This window comes from Dermacentor andersoni, chromosome 4 (genome assembly GCF_023375885.2).
Source record: "Dermacentor andersoni chromosome 4, qqDerAnde1_hic_scaffold, whole genome shotgun sequence".
Taxonomy (NCBI): domain Eukaryota; kingdom Metazoa; phylum Arthropoda; class Arachnida; order Ixodida; family Ixodidae; genus Dermacentor; species Dermacentor andersoni.
The window spans coordinates 9,597,758-9,620,231 of record NC_092817.1 but is presented as its reverse complement, the minus strand read 5'-3'; the positions used below and the strand labels follow the sequence as shown (position 1 = coordinate 9,620,231).

The following is a 22,474-nucleotide window of genomic DNA, read 5'->3' as shown; positions in this document are numbered from 1 at the left end:
TTCGCCTTCAAGAGTGGAACGCGATAGCGTTATCGCATCCCGTTCGCACCGCCTACTCAAACGCGCTACGCCAGCCAAACATCGCGATCGGCACTGATAGCCGGGCCCCGACGCGCCATGAAGGCGGACGCGATCATGGGGCGAGTGGCGCGCCGCGTGTCGGGGCAGTGCCGTACATTGCGAGGAGGGGGTCTTCTGTGTTTGCCGCAAGATGGCTCTGCGTGTGTGCAGCGTGCAGAAGAAACATAGCGGAAACGTACTTCGCTACTCGTGAAACTGCGACTTCTGTAAGTTACATGGTCATAATTACCGATATACACCGCAGTATAACTTTCTACGGCACGTTTCTAAGGCAACACCGCATTCACTAGAGGCGATTTTGTCCAGTTTTGGAGGAACGAACTCGTGGCTGAGTGGTAGCGTCTCCGTCTCACACTCCGGAGACCCTGGTTCGATTCCCACCAGCCCATCTTGCAAGATGTTTTTTATTTATGAAGTGCCTTCTGGGATTTATCGCTCACGTCCAACGCCGCTGACGCCGACACCGACGCCGACGACATCGGCTTTTCTGCGACCCGAGCTCCTTAACGCTGCCGCGTAAGCACTGAAGTTTCTGCAATGGCTTCGCGAGTGACCAATGGACAATTACAGCTGCAACGATTATATTGTGCCGACGCTAAAGGAGCTCCAGAGGGCATTGGGACGACCGTCGATGGAAAGGTCCAAACGTGTTTCTCGCGTCGCCTTTCGCATCTGCCCCGCTCCTGCGATGTAAATATCCGCTCTGAACTACCTCCCGCCGTGGCGTGCAAGACAGCAGCAGTGGAAAATTTGAAGGAAGGGGCGAAGAAAGCTTCGCTTTAAAAAATCAACCGACCTCTTGGCTTTCTGTGCACTGCGGGAGGAACGACAATAAGACAACACAAAGAGAAATTTCATAATAAATATTAGGGCTGGGCAACACAGTCGAGCGCTCAGGTGCTGGGGAAGCTGGCGTTACACTACCAACGTGCACGGGCCGACTCTCTCTGACGCAAGACAGCCTCTGCGCTTTGCGGTGAAGTTGTAGCAAGGATCTATGCCGAGCATGGCACTGGAACTAATTCAAAAGTTTATATCTCGCTTGAAGCACAAAGCACAATAAGAGAATAGTGCAAATCGAGCACCAATAATCAAGCCTATATAATGCACGTTGTGCCATATGGTTTAGGACTAGTGTGCCCATAGAAATTTTTATCGGCGAGGAAGAACGTAGCCTCGAACGAGAGCCGCCGCACCACTCTCCTCCTCGCAGTGGTATGTGTGGATCGCTGTTTCTCCCATCGGCAGCTTGGAACGGCAGCGGTGTTATTCATAATTACTGCGATTGTAACATGTTTATTGTGTGATTGCTGCTATGTTAGATGACTCAAGTTCTACGGGCTACCCTTTTGCTCCATTCGGCTGTAAAAGTTTCTTTCGGAAGTGAATGTGAAGGGAATTTACAGCCGTGGCGACTCCGTGGACTCCCCCGCTGCGCTTACAGACAAGCGAGGGCTTTGTATTGCGCGCATAAACAGGAAGGGGTTAAAGCCATCGATATGGTCCCGTGTTTGTTCAGAAGATTTTTGTTCCCAGTGAGCTCACCGCGACGAAAGCGGCCCCCATGATCTAACTGTAATATGAACTAAAGGCGCGTACTCGAGTCAGTCAACTATTGCCAATGAATTAAGTCACCGTGCGTTCGCAATAACGTTCATCTGTTCAAACGTGTTCTAAGATGATCGTGCTTGGCAACGAACGTTATGGTGGAAGTTGATCGGTGACGCGTTATGAAAGCAGAATGCCTGCTGTGGAAGAAAATGAACGCGCGTTCTTTTTCGTTCTGCAACCGAAGGCGTGCGCCGGCTGCCCCTGACTCTCCACTGCTTCCGCATCTCACCGGCAAGCCGACGCATCGTGCGCTGTACGACTTCAGAGAATAAAGTTGCTTTTGAAGAAATGAGTTCGTTTTTTCGGCTCTTTCGGAGTCGGCCTTTGCGCAGGCACCGCTCGAGACCTAAGCGTGCGTGTATTCATTCAACGCGTGGCGTGCGCCTGTTTGATCGTTGCATGTTCGGGGCCATTGTTACCAGGCCGTTTTATCGAGTATTTCGTGTTAACCACCCTCCCGATCGTGTTATCTTTAAGTTCTTTAATTCGCGAAGCTCATTGCCCAAGGGCCAAGAAACCAGCACTTAGAAAGCCGTATTGGGGAAATCTTAGGCGCATGAAAACTACTGAAAGTTGTTTCCTCGTAGCTTCGCTAATTAGCTGGTTTGGAATGCACGTTAGTACGGCATACCGCATGGCACACGGAGACGCCTCTTATTGTTGTCACCTGAGTGATACCTTAATGGAGTTCATGGATACACATACAACAATAACACGTTGCACGTATGTTACGTACTTTGACAATGTTCACACTTGACTCGCCTCCCATTTCGCCCACGGCCAGAGTTCGGGCAGTGCCTCTGTGACCGTCGCCGTTTGGTATTGCGGTTATATCGAAGCTCAAAGCTTAGTAACGACGCGTTAAGAAGTTTCCCACTCGCAAGAACTTGTTGAGATCTCTCAGAAAAACGTGAAACTTTGCAGCTCGTCGTCAACAGCCCGTTAACTCTGCACCCTTCAGTGTGATCCCACGTACCAGCATGGCAGCTTAATGTGCCAGACGATAGACGTCGCTGTTGTCATAAAGGGAGCCGCCATCGATGAAATGGGTTATATGGCACACTCTCTATATATTTTTGCACAGAGTCTGCTTATATGGCGCGCTCTGTGAATCAGCCAGTACTGACGTCACAGGGAAGGTACCATATATTTTACCAGGGGGCGCCACACCAATTTTTCATTTTCGTCATTTTCTGGCTTACAAAAACTCAATTCTCGCTACGGTTGAAGAATTAGTTATTACACGAGCCTAACCTTTCAATCTAGCTCGATTTAATATTTCCGTTTAGTGGCTCTTCAAGATACAAATGGCAACTGTCGCATCGGATACAATTAATAGGTTAGTATTTTTATATGTGGCTCATATACTTTTCACCTCGGTATCTTGCATGTGTATCGTCATCATGATACGATTTCAAAGCAGCTTTTCTCATCCCTGACCTCACGCAGCTTAAATAAAGTGCTTCATTGCAGAGAACAGATCCCACATTTATCTATAAGTTGTTTCACGCGGTTTATGCACCAAGGAAAGCCTTCAAAATAAAGGAAATGTAGTTTGCTTACAACCTTGTTTTTATTCATACATTCAGTCAGTTTATTCGGCATTACGTCACACGGTGCCAAAAGAACAGACCTTCCTTAAGGTGCCGAGAGAGAAACTCAAAAACCAAATGTGACATCATACAGAAAAAAAGTTTGAACACGTGGATCTTGCCTCTTATTTAGTTTTAATTATCTTAGAAGCTCTTATTTTTAACATACAGCCTGATCGCTTTTTTAACCCCATTTATAAAGAAAATGTTTTGCATTGGATTTAAAATTCAGAGTCATTTTTTTAATATCATATAGTTCCGCCATAAAGGCGAAGTAATGAATGTGACAGCAGTATCCTAGAATATGGCACGAAGTGTTAAGACTCAGTGGCTGTAGTGGCAGTATGAATTGGTCAACGTAAGCTGACTAAGTAAAAACGAGGTCTTGTGCTAGGGGTCCTCTGTCTGAATACTGCCATCGGACAGTTTCATTGATGTTTATTTATTAAAGCCAACGTCTTTCTTGGCGGCTTTACCACCTTCTTTGCGTGTCGGGTATGTTTCAAACCTCTTTCCTTTGCCCATCCCGTAGGCAGTGCACAGCCGCGCCAATAAAATTCCATAATTTTCAAGTTTGAGCTATGTTGCTGTTACGCACTTTTAGTACTTAGGCCTAAGAATATTTAAGATAAAAGGCATGCGCTGTCAGTGTTTTGTTTCATGAGATTTCTTTGCGGGCTAACATTCTCAAAATCTGAGGAATAATTTGGTCAAGGATGTAAAACCTGGTATGAGCAACATTAGAGATAAAATGGTGTGGCAATATAATCTGCATATGCCACAAGATATGGCATATAACATACATATACCTAAATACATACGGAACCTCACGGCGACGCCGACAGCTACGACGACGGCAAAAGTTCGCTTGAATTGTCCATATTAGTGCTATCGCAATAATATTTTGGCCACCCTATTTCACAGCTTTGATATTTGAACACATTTAATTTCACAATAAGTTCTGCCTGAAATTTTCTTACAATTAGGAGATAATAAACAGTGACAACAAAAATATTGAGCTCTAGTTTGGCATTGCTCATTGTAGTTGAATAACGACATGTGTTTTTCGAAATGCACTTTAGTAGATACTGAAGTATTATCATGTAAACATGAGTTGGTTCTATATTGTGTCTTAATAGGCCGTAATGACTGCAGACGTCTTTCTACATTGACGGCATCATTGTCTCTGGCTCAGGTGTAATTATTACATTCGGGCTCCTGAAGTGAATGCAAATCTCACCACGACATTGACGAAGGTTGACGAAGGCCAAAAGGGCTTGGCCGAAGGCTGATTAGCGTACAGTCGTATTTTCGACTTGGTGTAATGTGTATGTTCCAGACAGACACGGTGTGCGCTGGTTTCATGAAATTTTCCAGCGTAGCTGAAAAGACCTTTAAGGAAAACGCCACGAGCAGAGGTGGTTGCACTCACGGGCCTCGCGAGCACGTAGTGATAGTTCCTCCGGCCCATGTAGATGTCTCTCACGTGCCGGATGACGATGTCCTTGGCGAGCTGGTGGTCACAGTCGAGCACGACCAACTTACGAGCGTGCGGGTTGGCGCGCTCCATGCCGGATAGGATGGCGTGCGCAGCCTCCGAGCCTCCGTCACGTGACACTCGCAACGCCCGCGTGATGCCGAGCCGCTGGCGGCCTTCCGGCGGCTGCAGCAGCCGTCCCAGAGTGGCCAGCGCTGCGGTTCGGCACAGAACGCTTGTGCTGTGCTGCGCGAACTCGCGACACTTGCGGAGAGAATGCTTACCACCCGGGTAAACTATACAGACCGGCCCGGATTATTTATTTTTAACCAAGGCTATATACCATACAGCGGCCACACAAGCTTTGATGAAGTCGGCGTACGCTTGAGATCAAGGGGCCATGACGAAGCATCGACACTCGCTATGCCACTACCGGTAAAACAGCACGCGGAATACGGAAATAAACGCGTGCTTTCGACCAGACATCACTCAACCCGTCCACTTTGACTGTTCTACGTCTGACTGATTGTCCGTGAAAATTCTGATTTTAATCTTGTCAAATAGATACGGCATTTGCCTAGAGCCAAAGCAACCACTAAAGCTTCTTTCTCTGCAGTTAAATAACCTCGGTGCACTGCAGTGCACAGTGCACTGCAGTGCCTCGTAGAGAAAAAGACAAACAGATTGATTTAAAAGATACAATGTGTGCGAATAATAGCCGATGCATTTTAACGGTTCGCAGTTTTCTTGAGGTCTCTAATATGTTACCTAACACAGCCAGTGCCGTGGTAGAAGGCACCTCCGCATGGTCCGAACGGTAATGTAAAATCATTTTTGTGGAGAATACTGCAAAAACAAAGACGTTGGTATGTGTTCGCTGTGCTCCCATTGGCATTAAAAAAATTAAATTATGGGGTTTTACGTGCCAAAACCACTTTCTGATTATGAGGCACGCCGTAGTGGGGGACTCCGAAAATTTCGACCACCTGGGGTTCTTTAACGTGCACCTAAATCTAAGTATACGGGTGTTTTCGCATTTCGCCCCCATCGAAATGCGGCCGCCGAGGCCGGGATTCGATCCCGCGACCTCGTGCTCAGCAGCCTAACACCATAGCCACTGAGCAACCACGGCGGGTCCCATTGGCATTCGGTTGGCACAAACCAAGTGCCCTTTTTTTTCTCTTCGCTGATACTGGCGTGAATGCACCTATTTTTCACACCATAGCCAGAAATAAATGCTCGATAATGTCCAGCTAACACCCCCCCCCCCCCCCCTATCACAAGAAATTAAGATATCTGTACGTCGTATGAGACGGACAACAATAGCAACTATAAATGCCTACCAATTCGCTCCGCTTTCTGTCGTCGAAGCGTCATGTACTAGCAACAATGACAATGACTAGAAGTGTTGCAGTAGGACACAACTTGGTAGGTCGATTCCCATGCTGGTAATGTGTGTGACAGCGGCACGTTCCCTTCCCATTCGGAATACTAGCTATAGGAGACACAAAAGCTAATTATTTTTTACCCTATGCTGGGGCAACAAAGGTGAATTATTAGGCCTAGGTAAAGGAATACATTACTACTCCAATATGTACGACGCACACATTTGCCCAAACACGGCGCTTTTATAGGAACATTACGCAAGGGCACGACATAATTGTGTGAAAATACGGCGATTGCTCCTGTCGCGTAATATTTCCGTTTATATATGAATAACTGCCGTTAACCGGTCCTGGCAATAGAAAAGCTTATTACTTTTTATGTTTCAACACGAGTGAAAACACTGCGCTAGCCGAGGGCACGGCGCAGCCGAGTGTGTGTGTGTGTGTGTGTGTGTGTGTGTGTGTGTGTGTGTGTGTGTGTGTGTGTGTGTGTGTGTGTGTGTGTGTGTGTGTGTGTGTGTGTGTGTGTGTGTGTGTGTGTGTGTGCGTGCGTGCGTGCGTGCGTGCGTGCGTGCGTGAGTGCGTGCGTGCGTGCGTGCGTGCGTGCGTGCGTGCGTGCGTGCGTGCGTGCGTGCGTGCGTGCGTGCGTGATACCCACGACGGTGATTGGCCAATTATATTTGTATCTAAAAAAATGATCCCTTCTTCCTGCTTCACAGCCTCCACAAACAACTTGTTTGGTTTTGTTTTCTGCTTACATAAAAACATATGTGACTCAATTATATTATAGTATAATGCTGGGTAAACTATACAGACCGGAGAGGCACTGACCAAGTCAGGCACTCACTCACCTGGAGAGGCGAAGCAGAAGAGTGGGTCTAAAAATTAATCTGCAGAAAACTAAAGTAATGTTTAACAGTCTCGGAAGAGAACAGCAGTTCACGATAGGTAGCGATGCACTGGAAGTGGTAAGGGAATACATCTACTTAGGGCAGGTAGTGACCGCGGATCCGGATCATGAGACTGAAATAATCAGAAGAATAATAATGGGTTGGGGCGCATTTGGCAGACATTCTCAGATCATGAACAGCAGATTGCCATTATCCCTCAAGAGAAAAGTGTATAACAGCTGTGTCTTACCATTACTCGAAAAGACCGCCAGGGGGCCGAGGAGCACAGTCGTACCTCACATGGGCTCCTGCTTTTCTCGCTATTTTGTGTGGAACATTGCTTGGAAACAGCGAATTTGGTAACCTCGGATTCCTGAAGTTGCAAGGCATCGTTTGACACCAGCCACGACGCAGTGAGTAGACTCTTACTCGAATAATCGAACCCTGAACATTCTGTGACCGTGCGCTCCAAGATAACCCTAACGCCGGGGCACCCGTGGCACGAGCGGCAGACCAGCGGCTCGCGCCTGCAGGCCCGCGGTGCACGAGCACGGCGCTCTCGCAGTAAAAGTGAATCACGCAGAACCAGCATCTGAGGCGAAGCGCGCCCGCTTTTCTGGAAACAGATGGCGAACGCTTTACAAGAGCCGACAACGGCGCGAATGGAGGTGACCGCGGCTAACTCCGACACCACACCACAGTGGACATATGACGCGAACAGCGGCAAAACGACGGGTAAAGCCCACATCGAGTGGCTACAAGTTTGTCGCAAAGGCAGATCAGCAAAAGAAGACAATAAATCTGCCGAGGAAAGAGCCATAGAAGTCCTGAAACCAGACCCCAAACCTCAAGCACAAGCTCTGCCGCAGCGTCAACGCATGCTGAGGATGCGACCCTTCCCTACTGATGACTTCAAAATCGTCTTCCGCCCTCAAGCAGGACTGGACCTCTCGAAGCACACACTCATCGCAGTGACACATGCCATCGGAAGATCCAGCGGTTTGGTCCAGCAAGACTTTCACGATAACGTCCGTGTACAAGTGCAGAAACTGGAGAACGTGATCATCGCGAGCACGGCAAGTACGGAACGAGCTTCTAAATTGCAGCACATCAACACCATACAACTCGGCGGAACCGTCTATCAAGTAAATCCCCACATTCGACACCCAGACGATGTGTGCCGCGGAGTTATATACGGCCTCGAACCGGGTACAAGTCCCGCGGAGATTGCTGCCGGCCTTCGAGTGGACTCAAGATACACGGTTCTCGGCGCGCGAATGCTAGGATCTTCAACAGCCGCGGTTATCACCTTCGACGGACAGCACGTCCCTTATTACGTAACGTACCAGAGCGGTGACTACAGATGCAAGCCCTACCGAAAATCCGTCCAATACTGCAGAACCTGCGGCGCCATCGGACACCGACAGGATATCTGTCCTCAGCCGAGAGCCAACTTCTGCTACACATGCGGGCGCGATGGAGTCACGGAAGAACATGATTGTCACCCGAAGTGCAAGATTTGCGGCGGAGACCACGAAACGGCAGGCAAGGAATGTAAGAAGAAGCTCCGTAATAACCCGCCTCCCTACCAAGTAAGAAGACAGCAGCTTGACAACGCTCGCGCCCGAGAGAATCACTGGAGCTCGAGCTCCGAAGACTTCCCCGCGCTGGTTACCACCTCGGACAGCTCACGGGGGCCCTCGCCTCGACAAAAACCTGGCCGGAGACGCTCTCGCTCTATCCTAAGATCGGGCTCTACATCCCGCTCTCGGTCACGGTCTCGGTCACGGTCTCGCTCCGTTAGGCGAATCACTTACGTCGCCGCGGCGAACGGAAGCAGCGCCTCGAATTCCTCACGCAACCCGAGCACTTCGGGCGAGACAGCGACGATACGGACTCTTGAACATAAAGTACAGGATCTACGGAGGACGATACAACAACCGGTAGCCGAGTGCAACACGCCAGAACTCGAGGAAAAAGTAGCGATGAGAGTAGAAGAAAGCATACTAAAACAGGTAGAAGCTAGAATAATGAAGCGGGTAGACGAACGGCTGCAAGCACATGAAGCGAAGATTCTTGACCTTGTTGAACGACGCCTTCAAGTCTTCGAGGAAACCCTCACTACAAAACTTCTCGCATCAGCAGACAGAACCATACAGACAGTGGTAACTAAAATCATGGAAAAGGTAGAGCCACTAACCCGTACGGTCACCACACTCGACGCCAAACTGGATGGCTTCATGGCACAACAACACAACTTCATGACATATGCTTACAAGAATTTCGTGACTCATGAACATCTGGCGGAGCAGTTAGGAACCAAGCGCAAAGGACGAAAGACAGCACGAGTGGAATCCGCGGAGGATTCTAGCTCGACAACACCAAACCACCTACTCCAGGTGGAGGACAACCACCAACATGGCGGCTCCCAAACGTAGACATACTGAGCCACTTCCCACCCTCCGCATTTGGCACTGGAATTGCAGATCATATAGACCCCGCTCGGCCAACCTTCAAGAATATCTCAAAGCAAACAGTCCGGACATAATTGCGCTACAGGAAACCAACACCAAGAAAATAAAGCTTCCCGGCTACAACACTATGGCACACACTGCCCGCACCGCAATTCTTGTCAAGAAGACACTAACCGCACAGCCTCACGAAATTGAAGACACTGAAATTGAACACACCATAGTGGAGGTGTTGCCGACTCGCAAGAATCAACAGAGCCTATACCTGGTCAACCTTTACAGCCCGCCGCGGGAGCAGCTACTCCACTACGACCACTTCGTCCGGGACCTTCGCAAGAACGTTAATGGCAACCGGCTTGTTGTGGTAGGGGACTTTAACGCCCCACACGCCGCCTGGGGCTACCCCAATACCACCAAGAAAGGGGCACGGGTTCACGATGCCGCACAGCAGCACGGTCTTACGTTATGGAATGACCTGCTCCAACCCACCCGAGTGGGCAACAGCGTGTCGAGGGACACCAATCCTGATCTCACGTTCACTCGAGACGTGCGAAAGGCCACGTGGACCCGACTTCCGGACACGCTAGGGAGCGATCACCACATAATTCAAATCGAGGTTGAACAATCCCACCGCGCGCCCAAGACAGGAAAGGCACGACTCACCGACTGGAACGCGTATAGGAATGAGCTTGACAACGATTCGGACATCAAAAACATTGAAGCCTGGCTGAACGGTATCGTAGGGGCGGCTGACGGCCACACCAGGACGATTCAACTAGACGAGGACAATCCGGCGGTCGATAATCACCTGCTGCACTTATGGGAGGCTCGGCGATCGCTCCTCAAACGTTGGCGACGCCAAAAGCTCAACCGCAAGCTCCAGCGCCGAATCGCCCTGTTAAGCATGCAGGCACAGGAGTACGCTGAACAGCTAGCGAGTCAGAACTGGCGATCCTTCTGCGACCAACTTCAAGGGACCCTCAGCACAAAGAAGACTTGGCATATACTTCGAGCCCTGGTCGACGACACCCACACCAAAACCCAACAAAGACATACGATTCACCGACTAATCCACAACTATGGCGGCACAGAGGATCAGCTCCTCCAAGAACTTCAGACGAAGCTATACGGCTCAGCTAACCCACAAACAACTGCCACCAACCTTTCCACCCCCAGGGAGTACCAAGGAGCGCCGAACGAAGAGCTAGATCGGCCTTTCACACAGGCAGAGTTACAGGCGGCTCTTTCTAGGCTAACACGCAATACGAGCCCGGGCAAAGACAGAGTCACCAACAAGCACCTTCGACAGCTACCCCCTCGGGCGCTGACGGCTCTCCTTCGGTACTATAACGACTGCTGGATAAAGGGCGACCTACCAACAGCCTGGAAACACTCGGAGGTAACCATGGTACCCAAGCCAAACAAACCCATCTCCATCGCAAATCTCCGCCCCATCTCACTTACATCCTGCGCCGGGAAACTGCTTGAACACATGGTCAACGAGAGGCTCACCACATATCTCGAGGAAAACGATCGCTATCCGGACACCATGTTCGGCTTCCGCCAGATGCTTTCCACGCAGGACGTCCTCTTCCAGCTAAAGGAAGATATTCTTGACCATTTGAGCAAACACAGCAAGTCTTCCATTCTAGCTCTAGACGTAAAGGGCGCCTTTGATAACGTGAGCCATGAAGCCATTCTCCGTAACCTAGAAGATATCGGCTGCGGTGCCAAAACATACGCCTACATGAGCGCTTTCCTCACCAACCGTACGGCCACGGTGGGGATTGCCAACCTCCGGAGCAAGGCATTTCACCTACCTAACAGGGGTACGCCACAAGGTTCGGTAGTCTCGCCACTCCTCTTCAACGTGGCCCTCCTCAAACTTCCCCGCCTCCTAGACACCGTCCCAGGGATATTCCATGCTCTATATGCAGATGATATCACACTGTGGACGAGAGGCACGAGCACGGGGGAACAGGAGACCCGTCTTCAGGAGGCGGTCAACATCATCGAACGATACCTCAACACCTGCGGCCTCCACTGTGCCCCGGAGAAATCCGAGCTGTTAGTACTCGGGGCACGCACCCGGGGCCGGCCCCCAAGCCACGACGCACCGGACCCACAAGTCCTTCTTCAGGGAGTCCCGATACCGAAGGTCGACTCACTTCGAATTCTCGGAGTCCATATACACAAGGACGGGTCCGGCTCCGCCACACTCCCTAGGCTACACAACACCGTGGCACAGCTTACTCATCTGATACGACGGGTGGCCAATCGCCGCAATGGCCTCAAAGAGCACGAAACTTTGCAAATGGTACAAGCCCTCCTTTACAGCCGCATTACATACGGAACTCCTTACCTCAACCTGAAGACAGCCGAGAAACAAAAGCTAAACCTTCTCATACGAAAGGCCACGAAGCTCGCCCTAGGACTACCGACAACCGCCTCCACTGACCGATTGCTTCGCATGGGAGTTCACAACTCCTGGGAAGAACTTGCGGAAGCGCACCTCATCAACCAGATCGAGAGACTCAAGCTAACAACCACAGGCCGAGCAGTCCTCCGACGCACAGGTTACGTAACCAACCCAGAACACGATGACGAATGCAAGGAAAAGATCACGCCGAAGCTCCGGGAATGTCTACAAGTTCTTCAGATACCTCGAAACATGCATCCAGAACACCATCGAGGCAGACGGCTCGCCAGGGTAAATGCCATCAGACGCAAGCACCGTAACGACCCGCAGGCGCGCTACGTGGACGCAGCCAAGTATCCGGGCCGAAATGCCTTCGCCATCAGCGTCACAGACCACAAGGGTACGACACTGGCGTTGGCGACCATTCTCGCCAAACGCGCCGACACAGCTGAGGAGGCCGCTATAGCACTCGCCACCCACACAAGTGAGCATGCCATAGTGGTCTTCACCGACTCTCAAGCAGCAGCACGTAACTACATGAAGGGCAGGATCTCTATAAAAGCGATCAACATACTGAAACGTGGCGACACTCCTCCCCCCTACACCTGCATCATGTGGGTTCCGGGACATGAGGGACTCGAGGGGAATGAAGCGGCACACGCCGCGGCCCGCGCAAGCGTCAACCGGGCCTCCCCGCATGAGAATCTAGGCATGTCCCACCCACCCAAATCAGCGGAGGAAACAGAAACAATACCGCTAACTTATCAAGCACTACTGCAGCACTATCGCCTTGGACGCAGGGTATACCCTCCACCACATCCACAACTAACGAGAAACGAAGGCACTGACTACAGGCGACTCCAGAGCAATACCTTCACCCATGGAAGCTTACTGCATCATTTCCACCCGACGCTATACAGCTACACCTGTCCACACTGCAACGTGCCAGACAGCCTGGCACACCTCCTACTGCAATGCAAGAGAACCCGAGAAACCACCACAGCGGCACCACTAGTAGCCCCAGCAGACGCAGACCAAAACTTCCTCGCTGAAACGTGGGAGGCTGCGATCTCCAAGCCTGACCTGGTCGACCAGCGCGAACTAGTCGCCCGGGCCCGGAGGGCGATCCAAGCCAGAGGGTTCCTGGAATAAGGGACCCTCCCACCTCGACTGCCAAGTCACTGCTTAAAATAAAGGTTTCATTCTCTCTCTCTCTTACCATTACTCACCTACGGGGCAGAAACCTGGAGGCTTACGAAAAGGGTTGTACTTAAATTGAGGACAACGCAACGAGCTATGGAAAGAAGAATGATGAGTGTAACGTTAAGGGATAAGAAAAGAGCAGATTGGGTGAGAGAACAAACACGAGTTAATGACATCTTAGTTGAAATCAAGAAAAAGAAATGGGTGTGGGCAGGCCATGTAATGAGGAGGGAAGATAACCGATGGTCATTAGGGGTTAAGGATTCCAAGGGAAGGGAAGCGTAGCAGGGGGCGGCAGAAAATTAGGTGGGCGGATGAGATTAAGAAGTTTGTAGGGACGACATGGCCACAATTAGTACATGACCGGGGCAGTTGGAGAAGTATGGGAGAGGCCTTTGCCCTGCAGTGGGCGTAACCAGGCTGATGATGATGATAATGCTTAACATAATTGTTCTTATTATTGTTGGCATTTTGATACTTCATTTTAAGTAAGTGCCTCTAGACGCAACCACCATTCGAAAATTACATGTAGAAAGTATATGTAAAGAAATTTAATGCCTCGAAACGTACGCGCAGAAATTTTGGTTGCGGAAAGAACCACAAAAAAAAATTGTAGATTGTGCTGAATATGTAATTTATTGCCTACCGTAGACATGTGGTTGCACCTATGTTGAGAAAACCGGCCGTCGCCTTGATGACCGATTGCGCGAGCCCGGTTATGTCAACAACGTGGTCGGTGGCTTTCTTGCAGTGCATTGTAAGAGTTGTGGCTGTGTTCCGTTGTCTGACACTTGCAGAATTCTTGGCAGAAATATGAATCAGCTTGCAAGAGAGATTATCAAAGCGTAAGAAACAGAAAATATGCGTGAAATACGCGTAAGCATGCCGTCCATCGCGCTGACAATCAAATAATTTGCATGTCTGAGCATGCCAGCCTCGATTGTGTAGAGTTGTTTACTCGCAATGCCTTGGAGTTCTGCCACCTGATATGCTCAGATTAGGTGGTGTATAAAAGCAGCGTCGGGATCAAAGATAACATGTTGGAAGTAGCACCTGTATGTGTGTATGTGTGCCTTTCTTTGTCCTTGTTTTCCTTGCGCTGGCAGAGTTCGTAAAAAAAAAAAAAAAGATATGCGAAGCTAGCATATACACTGAAAAAGTGCACGCTAATTTCTTCAGTTTAGCCACGACACGCGAATTGTCCGCCGACATGTAGTATATAATTGTATGGGTGATAAGATGGATTTACTTGGCAATGTTCAATAGAAACGCTGCAATATTACTTTTTGTGTTGGCCAACATGTTACTAAGATATCTAGTCTTACACCCCATCAGCTGTGGACTGAAACGAAATAAGGCAAAAGCACGATGACTGCTGATGAGCGTAACATTCGGACATTAAAAGTTAGTCTCGGCAAAGGAGCGTAATAATATTACGGTACACACAACGCTTTTTCCACCCTGTAGCGTTCTGCACGTGAGCTAGCACTGTTTGAAGAGACTGTGCGCAGTTGTGAACGTGCGAAAACAAACTGCTGTCGTTTTGTGCATGTGCTGCCCCTTTAACGTTGATGTGGCCTGTGGGCTAAACCTGGATAAGCAAATCAATGATCTTTTTCTTCCCAAAGCGACAAAGGTGGATCCATTAAACAGGAACACTATTGTTACGCTAAAAAATGTTGGAAGTTGTCTACCCTTTACCATGGTCTGAGTCGTATAAGAAGACGGCCGAGCGGAAGTTCCACGCGCGGGCAAGGTCAAGCACGGCTGCCGACAGGTCGGGCATCATGCTGACCCCGAGAGGCGCGGCCGGCTCGGGCTGCCCCCGCGGCGAGGAGGCCTCGTCGTCGCGCGCCGTCTCGTTGGCCGCCGCGTCGTTTTCGGGGGCGCAGCTTTCGCCGGGTGCGACGCGTGGCACGTTCGTGGTGGCGAAGAGCGAACGCACTGCTGCGTCCGAAAGCCCCGACGTCGGGATCAGCACAGTCGTCACTCCAGCAGTTAGCTGTCGGCACACTGGGGAGCAGGAGGAAAAGAAGAGGCCGGCTTCGCATCACGTATAGACAATGGCCCAAGTAATCCACTTTGCGTTGAAACGCTAGCGTGGGACTCAGACTGGCCGGGGAATAGTCGGGCGGCATGAAGGTGACAGAGAAAATGAGGCGGCATGATAGGAAAATGATACAGAAACGGACAACGCCGAGCCCGCAAATGCGCTCACGTTCGTGTGTCACTGTGAAGAGGTCGTCGCCGTGGTCGACTGTAGCCGCGTACGTGCTGAACTCGATGCCCAGGCGCTTGGCAGTCTGGCTCGTGTTGAAGCTGCTCATGGCCCACTCGAATTCGCGCCATGCGTCTCTATGCTTGGGCTCAAGCAGCACGCCTGCGGAGGGCACAAAGAAGCCACGTATTGGACCTTGCAAGTTATTCGGCAAGTGTTCTGAATGCGGCTACACAACTCAAAATCAGCGAGAGCCAGAACAAACTTCTCCGGAAGCCACACAGGCAACCCTTTAGCGAGTAATACTGCACGCTTTGCTGCAGGCAACCTTTGTTTGGTCTCACCAAACTCTATGATATTGTCTACACGTCTTGCAAGGTCACCTCGGTCTTCGGAAAACAAAAGGCGGTGCTGTTTATAGTTATAAAATAGAACGCCTACTCACAGCGTAGGTGGTTCTGAAGACAAGCCACTTTCACGCCATTCTTAGCGATGTTTTCCTAGTTGTTCTAATTGAGGTTCTTATAAAACCAGAGAAGGCACTACTCCAGGTGCGCCTCTCTTAGCTCCGGCAAACTCTGCAAGTATAGACAAGCTACAGCTGGAATGTAGAGGCGTAGTATTTCCATGTCACCGACAAAGAGCCGCGATCCAAATGGTCGCTGTTTCTGAACTTTTAATGCCTTGAGACGCCGCTGAAACTATGCCGAAATGCTCTAGGCGTGTCCTGAAAATTTAATGCCGCGTTTCTCCACCTACATATCGTTATCTTAGGATTTATTAACGTTATTTCATAGAAATTACTGAAGAAAAAACTCATTATTATTCAATTCTTTTACGCAAATGAAATGAAAAGATTCACCGTCGATTATATAGTCCCTAATGCGAAATTCCAGCGCAGATTTATACGCGTTTTCATTTCGCGCTATATTGGCTGGCGCTGACAATCTTTCTCGTGTGGCATGTTGCAAACGGAGCGAAGTGGCGCGACTACCTCGCTAATCGGGATATTGTGAGAGGCAGTGCGTGGGTGACGCGTGGGCACGATTAACAGCAACCGCCGCAAACAAACCTGCGCTCACACAACGTAAGCTGAGAGAGAGAGAGAGAGAGAGAGAGAACAACTTTAGTGAAAATGCCTGCAGAATCGGTTAGGCTCCCTCCACGCAGGGAGGACAAGCTTTTACCGCGACGCGGCCACTACGTCAGTCTCGTGCATTGTGCTCCTCGAGGTCTTGGTTCCTCGCTACTTCCGCGGATCCGAGAGGGCCACCGCCCCCTTCCTCGGGGTGCTGCCCCCTTCTCCTCGGTTTCGCGAGGTCACTGCCTCTCTAGAGCTGCCGAGACCTGCTGGACGGCCTTGAGTTGTGTATCTTGGTGTTGTGCACTACAGTGTTGTGTGACTCTAGAACGGCAGTGAAGAACTACGCCAAGGGTAGGGTATGTAGTGAGGCTGCGCGCATACTGCGCAAGGCCGAAGACATCGGACGCAAAAGCGCTGTGGTGATCAAGTGGTTTCCGGCCCACATGGGCAGTGACGTGTCGGAACGCGGGAACACGAACCACAACGAGACGGCCAACTCGGCCGCGCGAGGACTAGCCAACCGCGCAGCTGCAAGCACGGCCGACTCGGAGTGTTGGTCGCGGTGCAGTGCCAAGGACAAGATGACCACCTTCAACGAAATAGTGAAGTGGTACAGACTTAACAGACAGACTATGCCGCCACCTCACCCGGGGCTTACCCGGAAGGAGGCGGTGTTATACAGGCAATTACAGACGGGGTCCCTGCTTACCCCGGTGCTAGCTAAGCACGTGTGTCCGAGCGTGTACGCGAGTGACATGTGTAGACTGTGCGCTAAGGAGAGAGCCACCGCGCATCACATCCTTTGGGACTGTAGTATAAATCCACGAGAAGCCAGCGAGAAAACGACGATCCCGCCGCAGCTAGAGGCTAACGAGGAGCTATGACCAAGATACACAACGTAAGCTGAAGTAAGAAAAATTACGAGTTTCTTTTAGGCGAATTTAGCTGCAACAAATGAATCAACAGCCATCGGCAAGAAGTAAGAAATGCGGAAATAGAAGTGGATAACATTTTTCAAAACCGCTTTGCTTCCTTCGGAATTCTGCCATAAAGTTTAACATACTGCGAAATTTTCGCAAACATACAACTAAGCACCACGCTACTCTTGGAGGTGCCAGTAATATAACTTATTCCATCTCGTTGCAGGTATACGAATTCCTCGAGTGGCGCAGTGAATAGCGAAAGTTATACTGCAGCTCTTTTTTGCATTGCTCCTATGTCTTTAATAGAGAAGACGAACGGAGAGAACAGTCTAGATATGCACCCAGAAAGCGGACTGGATTCTCACTGAGCCTGTTCACTACAAACAATTCTTACCGCTATGCCGAAAGTGCAAGGCGGTGAGAACTGCGAGCACAAATTAGGATATCTGCCTCCTGCGATTCTTTCTGTCTATCTCTCGTGCCCCTCTTCTCTCAAAAGGCGCTACTAAACCGGTGCATCCGCGCTTAAAGAATGCTTGTCAAGTACGTCTAACGTACTTATTTGATCTCCACGGCGCTCTTTCTTGTTCTTCTTGTGTATGAACAATGCGGAAAGCATTTTACTGCGAGCGAACATGAAAGAGACGTAGATGCAACGGTGCGCGCCCTCTTTTACTGGTCTGCTCTCACTAAATTTTTCCCAATTAGGCTTACCAACACGTGCAACATACGGCTGTATAACACATTTCGCATTCTACATGGTGTGCTAAGATAGCAAATTTCAGCAACAGCCGTAGATGCGAAGTTGATCATCAATAGCATGTGCCGACCATCATTGCGCACTTGATATTGTGCTAAACATTAGTGCGGCGACTTGTTCTAAACATTCCTTTGCGATTGTTAGCTAGTAGTATCCTCGTAACAGTTAGCATAGACGCCCTCATGTGACAGCATAACCTAGGGACCACAGGCGTGGTTGTCGTCAGAAAACTGCTACAGTTGCGACAGAAGCTAACAGCTACATTGAACGATATCGAATAACTTGATTCCATTATCAGTGCTCAAAAGCAATGCTGCCAAGGCTTAGATTCTTCGTCCTCTCATAAACCTTTTTTTTTCACTACCGGTAGCTTAAATATCGCTTTCCTCTATGCAATTCGTTGCCCAAAGTTCGAGAAGCACTCCTCAAGGTAGCGGCGCGTTCTTCTTACTGCGCTGCTTTTCTTTCGCATATTTGCAGATTGCTTCACACCTGGAATGCCAGCTTGAAGTTCTTTACAGGCACAACCATGCTGGATTTCCTTCCCTCGAAGACGAAAGCAACGGCTAGAAGACCAATCGCACTCGTGGACAGCTGCCTTTGTTAGCATGATATGCTGCCACTGTACTCAAAGAGGAATAGCAACGCGGCTGAAACGCCCGGCTCATATGCAAATGTACTGCAACGTTTTTACTTGAAATATACGATGAGCTATTGACTGTCAATGAAATTGCGCGACTTCAGCTAAAAAAAGAATATGAGAGCTTTTCTTGTTAGGCTATGAGTTTATATGACTGACTGCAGAGAAATTCTTTGCATTTAATTTTTGTTACAAGTGTAAACAGCTGCCCATGGAGATTGTGAGCAGTTTCGATGAAGCAGTCAGTAGCAAACGACGACATCCTTGCAAGGTAACCTCGCTCCGCGGCCACTGAAGTTCATTGATTGTTATGAAGTGTAACATAGGTGAAAAAATACTTCTCCAAATTCGCTTGCCTAATACTCGCGTCAATCTGCGCTGGTGAGAGCCAAGTGTAGTTTAATAACACCACCCTGTTTGCAGCAGTACACGCTCGGTTGAACGACGCGGCTGATGTTGCCGCACTAAAAGCAGCACAACTCTGTTGTGGCTTGAGCCCAGTGACGGGAGAGTGAGAGGGCACCACTCACCAATTCTGACGGCTTGGCAGACGCCTTGCCAAAGGACGAGCCATGCAATCGAGAGGAGCCACGCTCGGCCGAGACCCCGCTCGGTGCCCACTGCGGTGGCGGCCGTCGTCCTCATCGTTACACTCTATCCCGAACGATCCCGCACAGCTGACGAGCCCAGCCAACTACGTCGTCGTGAGCCGCGAGGCTACTCGCAGACAGAGTCGCGGCGGCGCGGTTTGGACTGCACTGCGTCGTTCCCAGCCACGGATGTGCCGAGCGCGGCCTCGCTCCGCCGACCGCGATGCTGCGAGGCGGAAGATGCGACCTCCATTTCTGGGACCCGTTCGGGAGCAGTGTTTTGGCTTCCCCTCTCTCCCTGGGATCCGGATGCTGCGTCCCTCTCTTTCCCTGGCGTTCCTCGCTTGCTCTTCGGGCCTTAATGACGTCAGAGGCCCGGGCAGCGCGCACCTGTCGCCCTCTGCAGAGAGCCTGACAAAACTAGGGCGGACGTTCGCGTGCTGCGCGGAGGGCGCCGCGCGAGGCTTCGGTGCCACCGAGCGCAGCGCCCTGATAGGCAGCCGCCGTGACGGCGCACGGAGCCGCTCGCACGCGTCCGCGTTCGTGTCGTGTTTTTTCTCCTTTTCCCGGTGTTGCGCACAGAACAGCTGGCCCCGACTCGCGTCGTCATGGGAACGGACTGTGGCACAAAAGGATATGCTTTGTCACGTGGGTAATGCGTGATGAATAAACACAAACCTGAGCTTCGCACGAGTGGTGCCGGCCAGCAACGGCAGCTGTCTGAAGCGTACTGTCACATGTTGCTTGCGTGCATGGAGTGATTATTTCTAATGTGCGTTGTGTTCGCGTGAAACCTTTGCTTATAGCATAGCTTGTAAGACTTACAACAGGGTCTAAGCTAAAAGTGTTTTTTTTTTCTTCTTAAATACTGTTTACTATTGTTCGGCCGTCTACCACTGTACATTAATATGTTTCGTTACGCATAAGCAACATATATAAGCACAAATTTTGTTTACTCCCCGCTGTAAGCTCTGATTAGATTGGCAGCATCCCTAAGGAAAAATAAAATAAAATATATACAGCATCAGGATTCGATGCGTACAATTCTAGCGCAAGGCATATTGTAAATACGGGTCGAGCTTTCTTGTTGCGGCAATGCTGGAGCTACTGTTCTTATTAAGTACGCAACGCGTCTGTCTTCCTCCGCTTTCCTCGTTTGCTCACGTCGCCTCTACGTTAGACGGGCAGGTGTGTTTAATCGAATGGCAACTGTCATCTGGTCGCTTTCAAATCTGTGTCACTGCATGCAATGTGCGACGTTAATACGGCGTATTGCACGATGCACCTATAGTCTTACTGACACAAGGAAGACGACGACAGAACATAAAGCGACAGGACAAGCTTTATTCCGTCATTTGTTACTAAAGCACGCGTACAAATTTGCCCTAATTTCACTTCCTGTGTACCTATGTCGCCACCACTACGACGAAACCCCGCTTCGGGGTCAGTCTCTGTTGCCAAGAGATAAACCAACCATTTCCCTACTTGTTTTCTCAACCTATATTCAGAAGCGAACGACAATTTATGCAAGGTGGTCGCTTTTGTAGCAAGCCTTCAAGCTACAATGGTCTTTACGTCCTTTTCCTCATCTTCAAAACGCAGCTTATTCCATCATTTTCACCTTATTTTAATTATTCGATCATTTCACCTTCCCGTGTTTCCCATTGCGTAGACATTTGGCGACACCAAAGTAAAAAGCGAGAGCAAGAACAACCAAAGACAACGACGCTGCCATGTCTACGAGAAGAATCCGGCTGTCGTACCAAGCAGCGAGGCCACTATTCACAAAAACCTATTGCGCTATAATTGTTCGTAAGAGTAAATTCGCGCCAACCCTGACGCTGGACACGCCATTAGCGAAGACTGCCAGTGAATGAAAAAATGTTCTTACGAACGAAAACCTTCGTGTATTCGACCCCAGAGTGTTTCGCACAAACGGATTTTCTGAGTCAACGGGTATGCATCGCTTCGGCTTGAGGCGAGACTATCAAAATATTTTGAATCATTTTAGCACCATTTAAACGTAGTATGCTACACTCTTCCAGCAGTGCCAGTGATAATTGGTTTTCTTTTTTTTTTATGCTATATACCTTTGAGGAAGAGCAACTTACAACGCGGTAAACTTTTCCGTATGTAAAATAATGGAGATGACACACAATTCACCGACCCACGCCGCTCACTCTGGCGGAAGCTGCAGCACAGAAGCTCCCTGCCAAACAAGGAAGAACCAGCGCAGGTTAATTATTTATTATCTCTGTGTCGTCTCTCATCGAGCATCCACAGAGATTACTGAGGTAACTACAGTGCTCGGATATCAATGCAGAAATTCCGAAGCTTGGTTTAAAAATATGTCACATCGTCTGCGCGTCAACGGTGTATTATTTATTAATTTATTTTTGTTTTCAGCTCATATATACATTTAACAGCAAAGGAAAATGAGGAGCAGGGTGGCAACTGCCACCAGAAGGGGCCCAACGCCTGCCTACTCTTCAGAAGGGAGGTGACAGCAACACAGAAATGGAAGATAGGAAGGAGGGCAGGAAAGAGGAAAGGAAGAGCAACAGGATCGACAAATCTAAAAGAATAAAGTGGAACACACAGCACAGATAACACACAGTAGGGCCGCTGACTGAAGGTCACGCAACTAAAGAATGGTACATAGAAGAAATAGTATCGACGCTACAAACGTGAAGCTAAGTTCGTTAACTGCATGTAGAAAAGCAAGTAGAGCACGATGAGCCTGATCACGTCTAGACGCACAACCACTAGGGTAAAAACATTGAGTGTAATATCTACAAAATGACGCATCCTATAAAGCTGTTCTTATGTTGAAGAACAGATTTAGCAAACCTCGCGCCCAGTGGTGTAAGGTCTGCTAAACACCGCCCATTTCAATGCAAACGAATAGCCGAATGCTTCTAGTTAGCAATTCGCTATATATAAAGAATGGTGCGCTTGAAGGCATACGTCCAGTTGCAGCGAGGACATCATTTGTTGTTCGATTGCATAAATCTCTATAGACATAGAGAGCCATTAACTGGCACATCCGTAGTAGAAGCATCAGTGGCCGATTCGTAATGTGCCTGCTGCCTCCAACGGCGCCCGGCGTGCACCGCCATCCTCCTCTCCC

The 22,474-nt window shown here is 49.6% G+C and overlaps 1 protein-coding gene across 2 annotated transcripts in view; it reads right to left on the bottom strand.

Annotated features, from left to right (window-relative positions):
• LOC140217302 (glutamate receptor 1-like) overlaps positions 1–19,791 on the bottom strand; it is a 49,579-nt gene extending 29,788 nt beyond the window's left edge. For both annotated transcript variants that reach the window (XM_072287739.1, XM_072287740.1), the window contains exons 1-4: positions 19,285–19,791; positions 15,348–15,509; positions 14,831–15,142; positions 4,717–4,976 (exon numbers count right to left, since the gene is read on the bottom strand). In XM_072287739.1, coding sequence (XP_072143840.1) covers positions 4,717–4,976; positions 14,831–15,142; positions 15,348–15,509; positions 19,285–19,399 — 849 coding nt within the window. In that variant the 5' untranslated portion in view covers positions 19,400–19,791. The remainder of the gene's footprint in view (positions 1–4,716; positions 4,977–14,830; positions 15,143–15,347; positions 15,510–19,284) is intronic.
• Positions 19,792–22,474: the final 2,683 nt, after the last annotated feature.